Source organism: Patagioenas fasciata, chromosome 4 (genome assembly GCF_037038585.1).
Source record: "Patagioenas fasciata isolate bPatFas1 chromosome 4, bPatFas1.hap1, whole genome shotgun sequence".
In the NCBI taxonomy this organism is placed as follows: domain Eukaryota; kingdom Metazoa; phylum Chordata; class Aves; order Columbiformes; family Columbidae; genus Patagioenas; species Patagioenas fasciata.
Genome location: NC_092523.1, coordinates 2855698 through 2877881, shown reverse-complemented (window position 1 = coordinate 2877881; position 22184 = coordinate 2855698). Strand labels below are relative to the sequence as shown.

The 22184-nt window shown below is 45.5% G+C and overlaps 1 protein-coding gene across 1 annotated transcript in view; it reads left to right on the top strand.

The window, feature by feature from the left end:
* The window catches only part of ATRN (attractin), a 170323-nt gene extending 148808 nt beyond the window's left edge, over nt 1-21515 (top strand). Inside the window, exons 28-29 of the mRNA XM_065836240.2 lie at nt 14928-15042; nt 16418-21515. Coding sequence (XP_065692312.2) covers nt 14928-15042; nt 16418-16542 — 240 coding nt within the window. The 3' untranslated portion in view covers nt 16543-21515. The remainder of the gene's footprint in view (nt 1-14927; nt 15043-16417) is intronic.
* Nucleotides 21516-22184: the final 669 nt, after the last annotated feature.

Sequence of the window (22184 nt, the reverse complement as noted above, 5' to 3'; positions counted from 1 at the left end):
TCTGTGTTATACCTACAAGGAGCCCTAAGTCCCTTCAGGTTTGCGTTTGGACTGGCTTAGATAAAAATTATACTGTTGGTAGGGTATGAATTTTTTGTATTTGCCCTGTTAGTTTTTATCGCTTGTAATAGAGAAGAATGGAGCTTTTCACAGTGGAACGTTTGGCTAGAAATAGCTGAGGTGCTGCAAATAGAAACCATTTTCCTGTGATATCGCAAAGCAAACAGGAATATAATCATATCTGTGTACTGGAAAAGCGTTAACCTATTTCTGATTATAAATATATGTTCGAATAAGTCTTGTGATGTGCAAATAGGAGCGTGGAGGATTCGTTGTCTTAGAGCAGGCTGGATACTGTCAGACACAACATGTTGTATTTTTAGGAGAAAGGATGATTGAAAGGAGACCAATGAATCAAAAGATCTTTGTAATGTGACACTTTGACTGGTGGAATTGTATACAAAAGGAAAAAATTAAGAACCTGGGAGCAATGATTATTTTTATTTCGTGTTTGAGATAGCTCTTTATTTTATTTAGACTTTAGTTTTTTGAAAATCGTCCTCATTAGTCCAGGCATGAAGTTTCTCACCTTCTGTTTCCGTGGCAAGAAAGCAGGTTATGCTCTTCTATTAAAAAAGGCGTGTATTTTAATAATTGTACCACACAGGAAGACAATCCAACTCCAGAGCTTCTGTGTGGTGAGTAACAATATTTCAATCTTGGCCTTAGTATCAGGGAGTAGTATAATTAAGGTTGCCGTATAGCTTTACTCTTATTTATGTGTGAATATCATCTTTCATGGCAAGTCATAACAGTTTTTCCACCTGATTGGTGTCTCAGGGCATGTTTCGGGTGGACAATATGCAGAGGGAGCTTTTCAATAGGTTGTCTTTGTTTCTTTATTCGTTCTGGTTATTTATCGTGTTCCATCCACAGCTTGAATGATTCCGGTGATTGCCCCGTGTTTGAGTCCTTCGTGAACGAATCGTTACCTTTCTCTGAAGTCAGGGATTATTGTCCCTGTTTTGCAGCGATGAGCCTTGGAGTATAGTGATAATAAAGTGAAATTTGTGTAGGCATTCGGTAATTTGGAGTAATGGGGCTGACCGGTCTCTGGGACCTCTCCATGGAGGCCCTGAGTGGTTCTGCTCCCCATTGACTTCCACTTGACTCCAGATCATTCCATTTTTCTGAGTTTTTACCATTTCATTACTTGTGTGATGATGATGGTAGGGACTAGAAGTCATTACCCACTTACAGCTCACCAAGACTTCAAAATACGTGCTTGTAAATTTGGGTTGTCACTCAAGAAATTAGAATGAGCCTTTTGGTGCCATTGCTTCATGGAAGAAGCTGTGGGATGGGTCTGGATGCTTCCATCGGATGGGGGGCGGATTTGCGAGGTCGCTGCTGGGTTTGAGTTGCAGTTTGTCCGTCTGGGGGTCAATTCCCTTCCCCTCTTTCTGTAAACAAGTTGACAAAAAGCTCTAAGATCAAACCAGAACAAAACTGTCCCAAACTTTTTGATCTCTCTTGCAAACTACAGAGAAGACGGTAAACTTTGGATCTCTTACGTTCCGATTAGTGTTTTATTTCTCCTCTTATTCAGCTGGCAGCGCCTTTTCCTTTTTCATTTGGGCTTTGTTGTTTGCGTTCTCTTCCCTACCCCTCTGCTTTTTGTTTTCTTCTCGCTTTCTTCTTTGATTATAGGACTGGTGAACTCTTCTCCTTTGAAGTGCTTCCATAGGCAGCACCACGGGCCAGGGTTTCATCCTTCACTCACAGATAAGCCTCTTTGCTTTCCCAAATCTTCCAAATCTCGCTTTTTTGACCTCCTTAGGTTATTCAACAATGGATGGAAAAGCTAATTTTAAGCATAATAAGACTGGGCAAGCGTCCTTTTTCCAACCCAGAACTTACCAACTGCTAATTACTCTCAGTGCTCATAATTCGTACGGATGTTTCTTGATCATAAATGAGTCTGTCTGATTCAGGCAAATGGTGCAAATAGTGTTCAATAACCTGGAGCCGAGTAGAGAACGTGGACGTGGGTGGTTGTGCCAGCAGGTAACTTCATCTGCTGGACCATCTGCAAAATGAGGATGCTTTTCCATTACAAGGAGAGTTGCTAAAGTTTGGGGGGGGGTTTATACAACTTTTTGATCATCTTGGAGAGTTTGGATAGGGGATAAAAGTACATGTAGAAGACTGGAGCATTTCAGCAAGTTGAATCGAGCATAGAGGAGAGGGAGGCTCAGGGTTGTGAGCAGTGTGGGGAATGACCCTTCTGAGATCGTCTGGCCTGTTGGCATATAAATACTACAAATAAATTAATACATTTAATAATACATTTAAATAGAAGTGGAGAAGCAGTCTCAGCATCCTTGGGGTCAGCTTTGGTATTTCTCCTCATCCCTTTTGCGTGGGGAAGAAGCTCTTAGCAGGAGGAGCTGCAGGAAGATGGGCTGAGACGATACAGAATTGTAGAGCGCATTTTTCTTTGTGTTTTGTCTATTCTTTAATTATTAGCCCAGAAAAGAGTGAAGAGAAGTGTTGCTCCGCTGTTGAACTCCCAACCATCCTCCAGCTGCTCTGATTTGCGCTGCGTCAAAATTTGAGAGCCGTCCTTTTAACGCAAGAAATCCAGACTTTGGTTAATAACGAGTTTATTGGAGGGTTACAGAGGAGAAGTGGAAAATGGGACATCTTGTCTGCAAGAGATTAATTTCCTTTTCCATTGTGCATGGCCAATTGGCAGCCGGTGTCAAGCCAGTTCCATCCTAAGCTAATGTTTTCCAGCTGGACTCTATTAGAACCGTGTTTTCAATTAGTATTTTTCCTGGGGTACTTAGAAGTAATAGAAAGTGATTTACCTGCAGGGAGACTATTCATATGACAGTCCGCAGCTAAGCAACACGTAACCAGCTGCTTTGGTTCATTTCTCACTCAACAAATACCCAGTGGATCGCAAATCTACCACTAAATTTGCTCAGTTTTTACAAAATCTGTTGGATTTTCTTTTTTTTTGTGCATTCTGAGGTACTGCCTGTTGCATTTTTGTTTTTCTAAAAGTATTTAGCATCTCTGTTTATTTGGGACTCATCCAAGTGTCTGAACCGGTGTTACTGTAACACTTTTTTAATTGTAGGTCTTCTTATCTAATTAAGTCTTGTAGTCCTCTGCAGTGATTTTTAGACGCTTTCCTGAAATAATTTGAAAGCTCAAGCTCAACATGAGCCAACAGTGTGGCCGAGAAGGCCAATGGTGTCCTGTCCTGTATCCAAACCAGCGTGGTCAGCAGGACAAGGGCAGTGATCCTTCCCCTGTACTCTGCATTGGGGAGGCCACACCTGGAGTGTTGTGTTCAGTTCTGGGCCCCTCAGCTCAGGAAAGAGATTGAAGTGCTGGAGCGGGTCCAGAGAAGAGCAACAAGACTGGGGAAGGGACTTGAACACAAGCCCTATGGGGAGAGGCTGAGGGAGCTGGGCTTGTTCAGTCTGGAGCAGAGGAGGCTTAGAGGTGAGCTCAGCACTCTCTAGAACGACCTGAAGGGCAGTTCTAGCCAGGGGGGATTGGGCTCTTCTCCCAGGCAGTCAGCAATAGGACAAGGGGGCATGGGCTTCAACTCTGCCAGGGGAAACTGAGGCTGGAGATGAGAAAGCAATTCTGTGCAGAGAGAGTGGTCAGCATTGGAATGGCTGCCCAGGGAGGTGCTGGACTCACCGGCCCTGGAGGTTTGTAAACTGAGATTGGCCATGGCACTTAGTGCCATGATCTGGTCAGTGGACTGGAGCTGGACCAAGGGTTGGACTGGATGAGCTCTGAGGGCTTTTCCAACCCAGTCCATTCTGTGATTCTGTGAAAACTACATAATTTTGCCATTGATTTCCAGGTGTCTTGAAGCTGGTAAAGGCATGAAGCTAAGGCTTGTAGATCCTTGGGAAAAACACATACACAGCATCGCAGCAAGCAGATGCTTGAGGAAAACACCTACAGGATCAACAAGGAAATGGTTGCATTAGAAAAATTTATCCTCAGGTTGGAAAAAAAAATACCTTGGAAGCTTTTAAAGCATTTGAAAAACACTCTTGTAAAATGGAGCGGTTGTCTGGTAGAGCTGGTTTTGCTGTGCTGTATTTAGGGATCCAACGTGCGAAACCAGTGCTAAGAGGTGGTTATTTTTGTGTCCGTGATCAACAGGCTGTCCACATTTAGAGTTGTTTAAATGGAGTGAGAAAAGTATTTGGTGAGCAAAATCCTTCTGAATTTCGTTTAGCGTGTTCTGTACCTTCACACTGAGCCGCGGTTAATTCTGCTGCGTTGAGCTTCTGAGGGCCAAAGAGCCTCCCTGAAAATCCTTCATCAGACATGAGCTTAGCAAGCTGGCTGATTCCTTAAAATAGCAGAAAAATTATGGAAAATAGCACCTCGCTCTAGTAATTAGTTTGTTTTCTTATGGAAGAAAGTGCTGTTGAGTGGTTTGAAGGCTGCCTGGAGGTCCCATCTGTTCCAGAAGCACCGATTTGAAGTGGTGGGCTGATGTAGGAGTGGTCAAGGGACACCACACATTTGTCTTTACTTGTATTTCACATGCGAGTGATGCCCTTGTGAAATTCCTTGTACATTGTAATGAAGATGAGCAGAGAAGTGAGAGGTAAAAACCCTGTGCCACAGGGCGGTGGGTTCGTGGGTACCAGTGGTGAGGAGCGATTGGAAATGAAGCATCGTCCAGCTCCAGCGCCTCTCCAGGGCAACTTCATCTTAATTTTTGTGTGTAGCTCTGAGTCCTGCTATGCTGAGCTGTTTCATATGAGGGAAGTTCAGTGAAGAATGATTAAGGGCCAAGGAACTGATTGTTTTTAGGGCTGTTACCCTGTTCTGCTTGTCACTCGTGGTGACTCATTCCCCCGCTTAGTTCACCTTATTGACCCGCTATTAATCCATTAGGTTTACTGATGGACCAGCTTCTGTGAACCCCGCAACCCACTTCACTTAAAATAAGCCGGGTTATCACAAGCACAGTGACCACTAAGTCTCCCACGTCACCGAGATGAGATGGGGATCCCTGTCCAAGGAGGGAATGGCAGGTTTGAGCTGTGATGTATAACAGTATTCTTAAGTAGAAATGACCGGGCTATCCAGATGCTTTGGAGGGCAACAGAGCAGGTTAGGGTTTCACAAATAAGCTGAAAAGGAGAGTAATTCGTTATCCTCTGAAGGATAATGGTTGGAGGAAGGAGATGAAATGGAGGGGCGAAAACATAAACTGAATAATCTTAACCCGATGTGGCAGTTGCTGGAGAAGGTTCATGTGCAGGCTGGTTTTGTTTCGCCTGACCTGCCTAAGCCAGGCTGCTCAGGCTCGTTAGCTTGCCTTTTGAAATGTAATTTAATGTCTAATGTATTATTTCTGGGGTTTCAAGCATTTGCTGGTTCTGGGAGCTTTTCCCTGTGTTAACACTAAGGCGTTCAGAGCTTTTCAGCATGCAATTGTCCCCTTGTCTTTAGCAAAGCACCTCGACTTGTGGGACTCGATCCGTGTGTGCGAGCGGATGGCAGGAGCCCTCCCCTGGCATCGGGGTGACAAGGGATGCGCAATGACAAGTGACATCCCGGCTTGGACTTCATATTTGCTGTTCATTCTACTGATGCTGGCCCACTTTCTAATTCATGGAAAAGTGTATGATCCCCTTCGAAGGAGTGTTGTGCTAGATGGGGTCGCCAGTCTAAGAATGGAGTGTTATCTGGGCAGCTGAGGTGTGTAAATGGAATAGAAGGGTTTGGGTTGGAAGGGACATGCAAAGCTCCCCCAGTGCCACCCCTGCCATGAGCAGGGACATCTTCACCAGCTCAGGTTGCTCAGAGCCCCGTCCAGCCTGGCCTGGGATGTCTCCAGGGATGGTTCAGCCACCACCTCTCTGCCCAACCTGGGCCAGGCTCTCACCACCCTCAGGGCCAACAATTTCTTCCTCATGCCAGCTTGAATATCCCCTCCTTTAGTTTAAAACCATCACCCTTTGTCCCATCACAACAGGCCCTGCTGAAAAGTCTGTCCCCATCTTTCTTATCAGCCCCTTTTAAGTCTGGAAAGGCCACACTAAGGTCTCCCCAGAGCTTCTCTTCTCCAGCTGAACACCCCAACTCTCTCAGCCTGTCCTCCCAGCAGAGCTGTTCCAGTCTCGGGTCATTTCTGTGGCTCCTCTGCCCCCTCTCCAGCAGCTCCATGTGTGTCCTGTGCTGAGGACCCAGAGCTGGACCAGCACTGCAGGGGGGTCTCAGCAGAGCGGAGCAGAGGGGCAGAATCCCCTCCCTCCACCTGCTGCCCACGGGGCTGGGGATGCAGCCCAGGATACGATTTGGCTTCTGGGCTGCAAGCGCACGTTGTGGCTCATGTCCCATCTTTCACCCCCAGCACCCCCAAGTCCTTCTCCTGGGGGCTGCTCTGCATCCCTCCATCCCCAGCCTGTGTTGATACCGGGGGTTGTCCTGACCCAGGTGCAGGACCTTGCACTTGGCCTTGTTGAACCTCATGAGGTTCATATGGACCCACTTCTCGAGCTTGTCCAGGTCCCTCTGGATGGATCCCATCCCTCAGGTGGGTCACCTGCACCTCCCAGCTTGGTGTCATCTGCAAATTTGCTTAGGGTTCACTCGATCCCACTGTCATTGATGAAGACATTAATCAGTACTGGTCCCAGTACCAACCCCTGATTAACCCCACTGGAGTTGCGTATAGTCTGACTGTGATCTATACTGTGAAAGCAACCATAAAAATACCTGATAAAACCTTCACTTCAAGAATTATTTCCATTTATCTAGTGCTGGGTATCGTGTTTTGATTTCTGTTGCAAAATCAGAGACTTGCAGGGAAACTTTCACCACTTCCATAATATGATATGGAATATAAATATTTGGAAGGGAGCGATCATGAGATGAACGGAGACATCTGTTAATCCTGCATTGTATTTAGGGAATATTTGGCTGATAATTGAGATTGAACTAGTTTTAAATTTGAAGACTATAAGTTTTTCTGCAGGCTGGACCCTGATTTTAGCTGATAAGAGTTTGCTGGAGGGAGAGGAAGGAGCGTGAAGCTTCTTCCCACAGGAGAGGGTTTTTCTAAGCTCTTTTTTCCCTCTAGTGCAAACGAGCATCTCTTCTGATTGAAGCACTAATAACACCAGCAGCTTCTCAAAACCATTAGCGGGGACCTATTTGCATCCCTCGATGCCAAGCAGTTGTTTTGTGTGTCTGGGGTTTGCAGCCTTCACCCAACTGTCCTGTTCCATTGTGCTTCTTTACCGACACTTTCTCATGTGCAAAAACCAGCCAAGTGGTCAAAAAGAACCAGAACAATCCTGCCTTTCCACCCGTGCAAAATCAAAATATATATCCACCCTTGGCCCTATATATTCTGCCCGGATTTGCTGCCCGTGGCCTCATCCATCCCATCCCCTCCCTGAGGCATCAGCAGGGAATTGAAGAAGGGCGAGCGTTGCCTTACCCAAAACCCAACGCCGCAACACGAGATTTTGTCATTTCAGGGTGACTGCTTTTGAAATACAAACTTCTGTCGCGAAACCCTTTTCTCCACCGAGAGATGGGTCTTGTTTTTAGCTGGGTTGACAACGCACACTTGCAAATATAAAGCAATTGTTTAAAGCAGAGGGAGCCAGCTCGGTGCCCGTGAGGCTGGTTTGGTGTGCGCTCCCGGTAACGCGGGATGCTCGGAGCTGTATTTCCAACTTCAGGCTGTTAGCATTCATCTAAAGGCTTGGAGATGGTTTTTATGTAGTTCCTCGCATGCAGGAACGCGGTATTGGGGATGGGTCGTGAGCAATTCATCCCCCAGCCCCTGTGTCACTTCCAAGGTAGATATCAGGGACAAGGTAAATGTAAATTTTTAATCTAGACTCATTTACTGCAAATTATTGCTGGAAGTTCGTTCATCTTTATCTTGGAGGACATACATATTACCCTGAGAATATGATTTTTAAAACTTAATACTCTATTTTTTATAGAAAATTGCTTGTAACGTATTTTACAAACGTTCAGTCAGATTTTAATGGCACGATTTAAAAACTTGCAAATGGAATTTGACCCTTTTTCTACAGAGTGAAATCATCTGAAGAACTGGAATCAAATAATAAAGTTGAGCTGTCTCAGTAATGTTCCTCTCTTCCCCCACCGTAAGATTTCTTCCTTTATTTTAATTTCCTTACTGGAAATTGAAAACCATGTAAGAGTTATTTGATCAAACCACAGAAAAATGTTTTCTTGTTAAGGCAAAAAAAAACCCATCTCTGCGGTATTTATTTTATACATTTGGAAAAGCAATATGCTGGCAGTCTATTACAGAACCCAGATGAAATTGATGCTGCGTTTTTTTAAATTACACAGAATATTTATTGTTCTAGCCATTAGTTTTATGTGACACATTATTAACCTTTGGAATTTGGCGAATAGAAGCGGCGTAAATAGAAATAATGAGGCAAAATGAAAGAGAAATGTTTAGGTTGAGCATCGCGCCGTGCGGGTTCATTGGGGAAAGCACTTGGCTGTGAAATTGTCTCCCGAGGGAACTGGTGGTGAAATCCACACCTGGGTCACCTAGAAATAGCCCAAAGTCCTGCAAAATGTCCTCTTTGTGTAGAAAACCCTGCTGGAGAAACCAAACTAATTAGATGATCTAATAGATCTCTTAGTGCTTTATAATTGTTTAAGCTTTGCTTGTACTAAGTACATATCAAAACTCATAAACAACTGAATTTTTTATGCTTTTTAATGCTCGTTTTGGCCAGTAAAGTCCTCATGGAAAAATAGCGGAGAACAGATTTTGTTGCCTCCAGGAACAATGGGCTGGTGTCACCGCTTAGTAAAATACCATCAGCTTCATATTTGCATCCAAGAAAAGGGTGGTCCCTGTTTCCAAAGCACTGCCCAACACAAGACGCGTGATAGCGCTTCGCGGTTGAAAAGCGAATGCTGCCGGTGCACTTTGCCCAGCAAAGCGCGTTTGGATCCGTGCGCCCGGCCCGGAGGTCTGTGCTGCTTTGTTGGTGTTCGATTGACATTTGCACTGTCCTGATTCATCATTGTTGGGGTCTTTTTTCCCCGTTGTTTCCATTGATCGTGGCTTTGTGGGTGTAAATGGGCAAAGACCATTGTAGAAGAAAGGCTCAGGCTGCATGGACCCTGGACCTGCTGGAGAGGGGCTGGAGGAGCCCCAGAAATGACCCGAGGCTGGAACAGCTCTGCTGGGAGGACAGGCTGGGAGAGTTGGGGTGTTCAGCTGGAGAAGAGAAGCTACGGGGAGACCTTAGTGCAGCCTTTCTGGACATAAAAGGGGCCGATAAGAAAGATGGGGACAGACTTTTGAGCAGGGCCTGTTGCGATAGGACAAGGGGTGATGGTTTTAAACTAAAGGAGGGAGATTCAGGCTGGACATGAGGAAGAAATTGTTGCCCTGAGGGTGGTGAGAGCCTGGCCCAGGTTGGGCAGAGAGGTGGTGGCTGAACCATCCCTGGAGACATCCCAGGCCAGGCTGGACGGGGCTCTGAGCAACCTGAGCTGGTGAAGATGTCCCTGCTCATGGCAGGGGTGGCACTGGGGGGCTGGGAAGGTCCCTTCCAACCCAAACCATTCCATGTTTCTATACCATTGTCACTCCAGCTCACTCATAATATTTCTTTGAGGACCAGGAGGAGCTTTAGGGAAGGTTCCTCACAGCCAGACCAGCTGCAGTTGTCTATTCATAGCACCAATACCACACAGCATCCCTTTTCCTGACCTCCATCCTGGTTGCAACCAGAAGGAACATGATCTTCTGGCCCCACATTTCTCACTGCTGCATGTTGGCTGGGTACAGCCACTCTCTGTGTTTCATGACTCAAGGGCACAGCTCCTCTCTCATGGGCTCCTGCGTGGCTCGTAGGGATTGACCCAGTCCACCAAAGGCGAGACCATCTTCATCATGTTGACTGTTGTCTTCATCCACCCGCTCCAGCCGCTGGGCTCTGCCGTCCCCTCTGTGCCTCTCCCGGTGTGGGGCTCTGCTGTTCAGGCACCGCGCGAAGCAGTCGTCGTGTGCCGAGTGTCTGAGGGATGCACCCAATTTGCATAGATTTGAATAATGTCTACTTTATTGTGCCATTAAGCTTTCAATAAAATGCAATCGCTTCTATAATTCCACAATGGGTTTATCAAAACACTCTAAATGAAAGTCTCTGGCAGAGGCTGCTTTTAACCATCTGATGAAAGGTGCTACGAAGTTTGGAGCTCGATGTATTTTATGGGGTTTTGTTGTGTGGTTTTTTTTAAGTGGGCCGTGAAAAGCCACCTGTCAGACTGAAGCACAAGCATTTAGAATGACCTGATCTCTGGTTGCCAACTCCACTCCAAACCTTCTTGCAGAAAAACAGCTTGGATCTTCAATAGGAGCCTTCAGAAACCATGCAGGAGACAGAGGTGGGGAAGGGGACGTGAGCTCGTAGAGTCATAGAATAGTTTGGAGTAGAAGGGACATGCAAAGCTCCCCCAGTGCCACCCCTGCCATGACAGGGACATCTTCACCAGCTCAGGTTGCTCAGAGCCCCGTCCAGCCTGGCCTGGGATGTCTCCAGGGGTGGTTCATCCACCACCTCTCTGCCCAACCTGGGCCAGGCTCTCACCACCCTCAGGGACAACAATTCCTCCCTCATTTTAGGAATCTTGCTAGATCTCCCCACAAATATTCAACTTGAAGCCAGCCAGCTTCTTCTCAGCTGCTCTGCACCATGGTAGCACCTACATAGGTCATATCTAAACACAAGCAGGCTCACGGCAGGGCCAGCCATGGTGAGATCCGCAGTCAAGATCTCCATTAAGCTGCTGGTTGAATTACCCGCGTATTTTCCTCTGTATCTGCAGAATACGGTCCCCGGGCTCCACCGCCGGGTTGCTCTGTGTCTCTCAGAGGGGACGGGATGCCCTTCACTCCCGGCTGACCTGGTGCTTGCATCCAATTCATCATTCCCGTCAGTGGGCGCGTGAGTCATTTCATCAGGCTGCGCTTTGTCTCTCGGCCCGGCGAGCGCACGCCTGGCGCTGAGACGCGGGATGAGTCACAGTTCACAAAGCAGGTGCCTCGGCTGGTGCTGTCAAAAATAAATTCGCAGCACTCGATTCTTTATGCTGGTTTGTCGGTTTGGTTTTGTTTTCCCGTTATTAACTGCTCATTTTGATGGACAATAGACCGTTTTTTTCCCTTTTAGACTGGAGATCAAGACTAACTGCAGCAAGATGACCTTGCGCTTCATTCTGTCAAAATCACCCTGCCAGATTTTGGTTGCGTCATTATAGAAAGTATAGCCCCTTGCTTTGTATGGTTAATAGAAACAAAGTTCCCTACGTTGTGAAATATTAACAGTTTTTACTAACCCTGAGCTTTTCTGAGCAGGTTGGCGAGGGGAGGAAGGAGGCGCAGGGTATGTCCTCTGCCCTTAGCTGTCTCTGGTACATCAGATAGGTTAAAAATTCACTGCAGCACAAGGGTCAGGTTCATCACCATGGAATAAAGCTGAATTTTAGGTATTGGCATGGCAGGGGACAGCACTGGCTGCCTGTTTGGGGGCTCTTTCAACACCAGTGACACCTGCATAGGAGCTCCTTGTGGTTCAGAGTGGCATCGGGAGAGCAAAGAGGAGACGGGAGACCTTGAAAAATGGAATAAAAATCCCCTGGAAATGGAGAGATTGTGCCCACGGGGACTCATCGTGAGAGTTTGTGCTGCACGCCCAGGGTTTGTTAGTTGGAAAGGGCAGAGGAGGAGAAAGGGTCCTGCTTGGGGCTGAGACATGAGCTGAATTACACTCCAAGTCCCTTCAACTCTGTGATTGAGAGCTCTATAACCAACTACTTCTATTCCTTACCGGTTTATGATGTGCAGGAGAATCACGGTGGTTTTGGTACCGTCACCAAGGCCGTGTCAAAGCCCGAAATGCCTCAGGTGGTCCAGAGCAGCAGACGAGGTTCAGAGAGGCATTGTTGGATGAGCGTTTGTGTTTCGAAAAGAAATTCAGAGTGTTGCTCATTGAGATGAGCAAAACAAAGGCCGAGATGTACAGCAAGGTAAAGCACGGGGAGAGGGTTAAGGCACAGAAGAACATCAGGTGGATTAATAATTTTAGATTTGAGGTTAGAAGAAAATTTCTGGTACCAGAGCAGTGAGATCCGGGAACAGGAGCCTCTGGAAAGGTCTCACAGGGGTGACAGCACAGGCTGAAAGTGTAACTTTTAAAGCAGAACATTGCATTTCTATGTACAGTCACCTGCATTAGTGAGGAGCTGGATTCGGTGACCGTGAGAAGTATCTTTCAGCCTTCTGTTTCTGTGTATTGGCTGGAGGATGATGGGCCTGCTGCTGAGTGTCCCTGTGACGTTATGAAGTGTATTGGAGTAGAGCTGCACTGAACAGTTTATGGTGGGCAAGGAATGGAGTTTCAGAAGCGTATTGATTAAAACTGTAGAATGGTTTGGGTTGGAAGGACCTTCCCAGCTCCCCCAGTGCCACCCCTGCCATGAGCAGGGACATCTTCACCAGCTCAGGTTGCTCAGAGCCCCGTCCAGCCTGGCCTGGGATGTCTCCAGGGATGGTTCATCCACCACCTCTCTGCCCAACCTGGGCCAGGCTCTCACCACCCTCAGGGCCAACAATTTCTTCCTCATGTCCAGCCTGAATCTCCCTCCTTTAATTTAAAACCATCACCCCTTGTCCTTTCACAGCAGGTCCTGCTGAAAAGTCTGTCCCCATCTTTCTTATCGGCCCCTTTTAAGTTCAGAAAGGCTGCACTAAGGTCTCCCCGGAGCTTCTCTTCTCCAGCTGAACACCCCAGCTCTCTCAGCCTGTCCCACAGCAGAGCTGTTCCAGCCTCGGATCATCTTCGTAGCCATTAATCCAGTAGGATTTAAAAGCAAATACATTGAAAAGGGATTAGAAAATATAATCTTTTAGCTTGTTCAGTTGCTTCTTCATCCTTCTCTTCCTCCCACCACCACTTCTCTGCGTGGTCTCAGTGCTGAGGATGAGCAGAGTTCTCGCTGTAACACCCGAGCACCGACGTGTAGGATTCAGCAGGACTGTTTTATTATCAGTGGGATAAGTAAGGTCCTTGGCTTTCTCCAGAAGAAAAATAAACGTCGTGTTCGGTGCAGGCTCCCACTCGTACCCCAGAAGTCCGTGGGCTGTATTGCTGCAGTTGCCTTCTTCGTGCTCTCTCCATTACCTCTGGTAATTTGTTCCTGTGGGATATAGCACCAGGGTGTGCTTGGTTGATTGTGGGAAAAAGCATTATTCTGAGTTTGATCCCTTTGTGGAAAGGAGAAGATGAAGAAATCTGCAGTCGTAAAGCAGGCAACCGGCAGCCGCCGTCGTTAGAGCCTGTAGAATGCGTATTTATCTACCTTGCACAGACTAACAAATTGTCGTTGCAATCATTACAGTAAATATGAGATATGAAAACAATTTTAAGTTTCATTTTGCTTTCTGTCATCTCTTTTTTTTCCTCCCTCTTTTATTGAGCAGCAGTAATTTAATAGCATTGTTTGACTCCTGTTCATTTTCTTGGTGTCTTGCATTGCATTGAGTTCCTGTTGAACGTTTAAGTACAGTTGTACGATTTTTTATGCCTAATGGAAAAAGCAATAATTATTTCATTAGTACCAGGGTAGTATTTGTCCATACTAAACAAGAAATCAGACAGCACAGAGTGTACCAGACAGAACAGTGGTTCTTAGCTGTTTGTGTTTATGCGGAACAAAAGAAGCCGCTCTGTTGTGCCTCTACTCATAGGTGTAGGCTTGAATCCTCATTTTACTATTGTGCCATCCCACAATAACGCTGATCGCGTGCAATTGTGTGTGCGATCAGAGCCCAGCTTAGGTAAGAACATATTTGAGTTTCTGGGCTGTGCCGTTGCGTTTTGTCTTTCTAATGACATATTGAAATGAGCTGTTGATCATTCAAACAACATCTTGGATATAACAGGAAGATGAAGTTTGAAGACCCTGAGGGTCAGCAAGGGATCCAGTCCCCTGTTCCTTGGGTGGGAACCCGTTGTATTTTCATAGTTAATAATTCACATTTTATCTGAAAATTTGATTTCATGTCCACATTTGCAGTGTAAGCATTAAGTATCTGTATTCAGAGTAACCAGGCTTCAATAAAGCATGTAAACAGCAGTCCATCTAAAGATAGGACAGGTCCTAAGAGCCAGGATAAGTGGTCCTCTGCTCTACTGAATCCTCTGCTTTTCACTTTAAAAAAGGCCAATAGAGTCCAATAGACTTGTAAGCACTTTCAGCCCCCAGAGCAACCAGAGAACATCGTCCAGAGCGGTCCAGGAGACCATTGGAAATGAACAATGGTCAAGGAGACCATTGGAAATGAATGTCATGGGAAAGAACAGAAATGAAGGACAAAATTGAGATGGGACACAGCTTAAAGCAAAAAACGGTGAAAAAGGGAGCAATTTGGGGGTGAGATTCTTTACAGTGTTAATGCAGAGTTAAACTTTGGGAATGGAAGTTGAACCGCCACGTCGCAGTGGTCAGGTGTTTGTGATGGGTTCAAAGGGAAAAACAGAACCCTCAATCCTGTTTCTTAGCATAAACTGCTCCTTTGTTATTGCATTTAGGGAGGAGAACAAGCCTTGTGCAGTCCTTGACTATTTAATCGCTAGATTTTTATTAAGTAAATGTGAGTAGAGTTTTAATTGTTACTAACGCTGAGTTTTGCTTTGCTGGCTGCGTGCTGGAAGTTTGCCCAGCACAGAAACGTGGTTCGTGCCCTGAAGCTGGTGCGGTCTGAAAGCAGAGACGCTGCTGGGGGAGAGCGAGGGTGGGATGCGCTGTCTGACAGTTGTTTTCTCCTCTCCCTTCACTCGCTGCAGACTGTACCAAAGCCAATAGCGCTGGAGCCCTGTTTTGGGAACAAAGCAGCCGTTCTGTCTGTATTTGTGAGGTTGCCTCGAGGACTGGGGGGTATCCCGCCGCCAGGACAGTCAGGTGAGGAATATTAACTTGGTATTAACTCTCTGCTCCTTCCCCAACCTCACAGTCACCTCATGCTTTTGGATTTGATCCCGTATCCTTTATCCACACGGCAGCCGAGGATGCGCTCGGGTTATTTTAGGCTCGCTAACTCGGGCCGTGCTGGCTTCTGACCTGAGGTTTGAATCAATTTCTTGGATCAGTTGATGGATGAATGTCCAATATTTGGATTACAATTTAATTTGTGGCTGAGGAAAAAGGGGGATCTGGTACAGACAGGTTTGCAGGACTTAGGAAAGTAGCTCGTCTCCCAGGCTATTCCCTTCATTTCCAGCTCTGTTTATATAGCGACGTGAAGTCATAGAATCATTTTGGTTGGAAGAGACATTCAAGATCCTCGAGTCCAACCATTAACCCACCCCTGGCACTGCCCCATGTCCTGAGAACCTCATGTCCGTCTGTCTAACCCTCCAGGGATGGTGACTCCAGCACTGCCCTGGGCAGCCTGTTCCAATGCCCCACAGCCCTTTGGGGAAGAAATTGTTCCCCACATCCAACCTCAACCTCCCCTGGCGCAACTTGAGGCCGTTTCCTCTGCTCCTGGCGCTTGTTCCTGGGGAGCAGAGCCCGACCCCCCTGGCTCCAAGCTCCTTTCAGGCAGTTCAGAGATCAGAAGGTCTCCCCTCAGCTCCTGTTCTCCAGCTGAACCCCCAGGTCCCTCAGCCGCTCCCATCACACTTGTGTCCTTTCAGAGCATCCCTGCCCTCCTCTTAGCAGCTCTCAACAAAGACGTTTTCTCCATCCACCTTGAGGTTTCCTTCTTCTCAGCCCCTTCTCACTCGAACCTCCTTGTAGGGCACTGAGACAACATCTCCTGAGCGGTTTGTGATTTAATGGGGTTTTCTCCAGTGCCCGGTGAACACGATGAAGCAAAGGGTGAATCAAAGAGTGTGAGCTGGGTTGAGATAAATCCCAGATGGCCAGCGGTGGTTTTTGGATCCACCAGGAGATGGTGGATGTTGGGGATGCTCAGTGAAACCCCCTTGCACGTGTGCTATGAGGATTTATTCCAGCCCATCTTCTGGTGCAGGGAAAGACCCCCTTCCAATATTATGGGTTTTACATCCATTAATACCCACACTTCTTATTTCCAGCTTTTTCAACTGCAGTTGCTTTCAACAAAACATGCAATATTTAAAAGCTGATTTCAGAATAGCTGCTAAAGTTTAATCTCTTAAGCCAAAATTCCTTTCTAGTTTGCTTTTTCTTTTAAGAAGAACTCAACAACTGATATTGATGTTGTGGCTGGGAGGGTTTTTCTCAGCTGCGGTGGGAGGATTTGCGGCTGTGGTTGTTTCATTCTGTGACTTCTGTTGGTTTGTCGCCCCAGGTCTCGCGGTGGCCAGCGCGCTGGTGGACATTTCACAACAGATGCCAATTGCCTACAAAGAGAAATCGGGCGCCATACGAAATCGGAAACAGCAGCCCCCTGCACAGCCAGGAACCTGTATTTGATGCATGGACATCAGAAACTGTAGCGGGTTTTAAACAGAACAGAAAAGTAATACCTAGGAGGAGGAGGAAGATTCCCAAGTTGTGTCAGAAGAGACTAGAAGCGCTCGGCAAAAGAAACACAACTCCTTGAACCCAAGTTTTTCTCTCATCTGCGTGATAGTCGGCTTGATTTGACAACTGCTCCACTTAAGTTTTACTGACACGTGGCTTCAGATTGCTCCTTTGTTTTCTTCAGGTTTAAAGTAAAATGATTTCCTCGCAGGTCCCGTAACATCCGATCGCCACCACTCATGGTCAGTTGTAAATAGAACCGTAGTCCAATATGAATGACACTCAGGTTTATACATGGAAAGTGCTTTGTAGTTCATGTATTTATCAAACTGTACAAAAAAAGAGAAAGATGCAGTGTTTACAGGTGTCAGCTCTCAACACATAAACACTACTATTAATCTTCAAAGCATCTTCATCCTTTGTTTTCATTTAATATTATATGTTTATTCCCTCGTTATTTAAGTGGAACTCTCTTCAAGATACAGCGTTTTTATAGATGCCACGGTCCGGAACATCAGGAACGCGGAAGCTGGGATGGTTTAAAGGTTGATGTCGCGTGTTGCTCAGACCATGTGAAATACCCGGAGAAGTTGAATTTTGCTTTTGAAGGACTCGGTGTTTACATCGTCTTAACCTGCTTGGCGTACACCACACACAAGTGCCTAGACTGGAACAGATCTAGGGAGTGAGGAACCTGCTACACACCTTCTTTTTAACATAATTATGTTCCTTTGAAGTATATGTATACACACATACATATAGTCACCCACAGCAATCTGTGTTGTTTGTAAGAGATCACATGCGGTCAGGAGAAAATGGCATTTTCCTCACCAAAAACTGCTCGACCAAATGGAAATATCTGGAGGGAAAGCGGAGTTTCAGTGTCTCATAGGAAACAACTGGTTTCACCAGCGCTTTTAATAGCAGCGGTTTGTGTTCCAGGTCCTATACATCATATTTCTTCTGATTTTCTTTGCCCGTTCGGCCTCTTTGCCTCCCTTGTACCTCCTGGATGAGTAAGATTTGCTCCATCTCCTTGCAGGGTGTAAAAAGCAACACTCTGGGTACCAGATCATTTGAGGATGAAGTAGAAGAGAGCTTTAAATAAAAAGCAAGCAGAGCAGCTTCATCTGGCCCCAGGTTTGAGTGTTACAGGATCAGTTCCTGGTCATTCCCATTTGGGTTGAGCTCAGATGTTGAAGAAGGTGGTTTGTTGGTGAAAGGGAGGGACTTGCAAACAGCAAAGGGAAAATTTGGCTATTGGGGGCTGTACCAAACCCTCTGAATTACTCTGACTAGTTGGGATTGTGGTTTTGAGGTTCAAGGTTGGGTTGAACCCAACCCCGTGTGTGCCGGTACCCAACGTCTCCCTTGATTCCGGAATGGGAGCGAAGGAATTTGCCCTTGAATCTTCTGACAAGGTATTAACGCACCCTTTTGCAAAATGAACCCGAGTAACTGCATCTTTTTGTGTGCACATTTGGGTGATCGATCACGTATCAACCACTTGTTCTTCTTTTTTAATTATTTTTTTGTTATTTTAAGCAGTTTGAAGAGGCTCTTTGGAGCAGCATCACGATAAAGATGCGGATTGCTGTGCATGGCCAGACAGTGGTGATGGGCAACAGCCTGCAGGTTTAAACACCGCGGTGGACTGGGGTTATAATTCAATGTATCATTTAACGATTACATATATGTGTGTGTACATATGTATAATTCATCTGTTTCCAAACTAGAAGTCTAAATGCACTCTGGGGGAAAGAAATTAGGAGGGCGAAAGAAATTATGGGAGCGAAAGGGGGGAGCTTTGTGTTACAGAGTGAAGGGGTTTAGGCAGTTTGACTAATGCACAGGTTACCTCAGACAGATTCATCTCCTCAACTTCCTACGTGTATAGGGTAAGCCTGAACTAGAGAAATAATACTGGACTAAAATGCCTCCCCTGTTATTAATGTCCCTGGTTTTGGTCGTGATGCACATCCCCGTGTTCAGAGATGTCTTCTTGCTTCTCCGAGGCGATTATTTGGGAGAACTGTCAACCCAAATTAAGAAGGCTCTTAGACTTAAGTCTCCATATTTAGGACAGCGCTTAAGCAGGTGCTTAAAGTTGTTGCTTAGGTTTTCCTAGGCAGAAACAGCTTTCAGGACAATAGGCCTGGAGGGGTGATAGATTTTAACTGAAAGACGTAAATGGGGTTTTTACCCCTTCAAAAAGTTGGTTTGTCTGGTTTCCAAAGCTTGGAGAAGTGCAGCCACAAAAGTAAAATGAATTAAAATGATCAAACTTTGAGGTTTAGCAAAACAAAAAAATATATATATAAATAAAGGAATGAGACTTATTTATATAAAGAAAATGAAATGGCTCCTTTAGGACATAGCTCTGTTCTGCATCTTATCTCCATACTGATGAGGAAAAAAGAGGATTCTCATACATATCTCTGCTGTGAACAGTTTCATCCCAGCTTGAAGGTAAAATAGAGGCGATGGGGGGAGGAAGAATTGCGGTTGTTTATCACCAGGCCAATATGAAAAGTGAAGGATTTGCGGGTTTATTTCTTTTGGAGGTGATGGGGGGAAGAGGAACCTCATTTCGTGGGAGAACCTGTAAATAAATGACAAATAACACACGGATTTTGCACTTGTGCATAAACTATACAGTAGCGTGCAGAACATGGAAAGATTTAAAGTGTATATAAACCAGGAAAAAAAAATATTGAATGTATTTTTGATGCATTTTAAATGACGTATGAGTTTTGTCTTAATAACTTCTTCATCTGATGAGTATTAGGTGACTTCCCAGAGCTTTAAAGAAACATCAAATTATATTCGTGGTGTCTTGCAGCATAAAGCAGGGAGGCATAACTTGACTTTTATGTATTCAAATGCATTTCACTTAAATGTGTAAGAGGAGGAAAATACGGCTCTTCCATTTGAAAGGGGGAAAAAACGACGCTTGAAGACAGGTAGTAAAAGTACTTAGAGTAGTAATTACTGGGAGGATTAAGTCAGCAGTTTAAGCCTCTGCCATTAAGACTGTGCCAGTGATTTCCATTCAAAATCACTATTTTCAAGCGCTTATAACTGGCTGAAATTCAGCATTCGAGGTCTCAACCCCCAGAACATTTTTATTCTTTGAGAGCAGCCTTTAAAACCAAATTAATAATGAATCAGAAATGTTGTGGCCCTGTTATTCTAGAAAGCAACGGTTCTGTTGGATCTCCAAATAACTCATTGTCGTTCACCATTTTCCATGTTTTTTAGCCCAGAATTTCTTTGGAGTGTTTGTAGCGTGACAGGAGACCCCGACACGCTATGGGTCAAGATGTTGGATACGAGAAGATTTATGAGACGCAACTTTTGAGTTATTGCCGCTTTTCCTGGGCTTAAATGCTCTGTGTTGAAATTGCCAAAATAGAACTATACGCGGTGCGGTAATACCCACGATTAGCGTGAATTCATAGTCTATAATGTACCAAAATGTGATGGTATGGTACCATGAAAGCGTGATGGCCCCTGTTGGGAGGTACGCGCTCCATAGGGGTAGTTTGTGTTCTAAATAATGCTCAGAAACGTCGTTTTCCCTGTGGTCAACATTTACCAAACTGCGTAGTCGCTGGGTTTACAATACGGTTTTCCAATGGCAGCTCGGCCCTAAATTGGCTGAAACGATGAGATAAATAAAAGGCTGAGATAAAACTTGGGGCTTTCCCCACAACCCGCTGGACGTCCAGCGCTGATTCTCCATCCGCCACAGCTCCAGATGTTCACAGCTGCTGCTTTGCCTTTTCGGCAAGACCCCGCGTTAGGGACAGAGCATCACCTGCATCTCTGAGCCTGCAAAAACCACAAAAACGAGGGGTTTTCCAGCCCTGAGCTTGCGAGAAAGCAAAGAACAGACCTGACGTGCCAGGAGCAGCTTTGTGACTCATTGATAAGCTGCAGACACCACCTCTTTTCTCCTTTTTCTTTATATCTTCATTTGGGAACAGTCGATGGGAAGGGCAAGGAGAGGGTTGGACCTTTTGGAATCAGAACGAAGGTGCAAGTGCAGGTTGGGGAGGGAAAGTCGTTAGTGTTTCAAATGAAAGAGAAGATGCTCGCGGAGCATTGGGGATGCGGGAGCGAAGGGAGGGACCGGTTTCTCATTTTCGGATGCGGTCTTGGCAATTTTAGTCAAATTCACACCTTTTCTATCGATAGCTGCTTAAATCAGAGGAGTTTCCCATGTTAGGAATACTACAATGACGTGTATACGCTGATTTCTTTCCTGCATCACACGTTTTGCTTGGTTTATTACTTTGTTCTAACACTACTCACGGACTATTTGTGTGCGTCTTCCAGGTACTATAGTTCTTTATACATTTCCTCTCCATTTATCTTTGACTCCACAAACCTCACCAGAAGAAAGAAGGAGAAAAATAACATGGAGGAGTGTAACATATGTCAGTCCATATTTTTATTTTTAAAAAAAAAGGCAAAAAGAAAATAAAAATAGAGTTTTCTATTACCCTAGAATTTGTGCACAATAAATCTTTACACCAGGATCCCTGAATTGATTTTATTCTGGATCGGTTTGTTTCCTTTGTTCTGTAATTATTTACGATTCTTCTCTGTGTTCAGACCTGAGCTTAGTTTGTTAATATGTATAATTTAGCATTTCTTGCATTCGTATGTAAATATGAGCAAGTATTGTAAACTATTTCATTGCTGGGGACTGTGGGTGTTATACATACACACATTTAGGACTGCAGGTTTTGGTATAATTTTTTGTATTGTAAAATAACAGCTAATTTAAAGCAGGAACGAGGAAATTATTGGGAGGTCTGTGCATTTTAAATAAAAAATGTGAAGTACATGTATATAAATAAGAGTAAATAATGCAAATCTTTCCTCTGAAATAAAAAGTAGATGATCTGGTTAAATATCTTTTTTCAATGCTTTTTCTTCTCTTCTTTTCCCCCTTTTTTTCAAATACAGGGAAGAAATGAGGTGTTTAAGAGTCATGGCGAGGATGAGGTTCTACCATGGTGGTGGTGCCCTAAGGTGCCTTAAGGAAGCTCTGGTCACTGGTCTTGGAGGTGCAGAAGAACTTTTTGAAAGGGCAAAGAGTGACAGGACAAGGGGTGATGGCTTGAAACTGAAAAGAGGGGAGATTGAGGTTAGATATGAGGAAGAAATTGTTGTCCCTGAGGGTGGTGAGAGCCTGGCCCAGGTTGGGCAGAGAGGTGGTGGCTGAACCATCCCTGGAGACATCCCAGGCCAGGCTGGACGGGGCTCTGAGCAACCTGAGCTGGTGAAGATGTCCCTGCTCATGGCAGGGGGGACACTGGGGGAGCTTTGAACTTCTAACTTTGGTGAGAGGCTGAGAGAGCTGGGCTTGTTCAGTCTGGAGAAGAGGAGGCTTAGAGGTGAGCTCAGCACTCTCTAGAACGACCTGAAGGGCAGTTCTAGCCAGGGGGGATTGGGCTCTTCTCCCAGGCAGTCAGCAATAGGACAAGGGGCCATGGGCTTCAACTCTACCAGGGGCAATTGAGGCTGGAGATGAGAAAGCAATTCTGTGCAGAGAGAGTGGTCAGCATTGGAATGGCTGC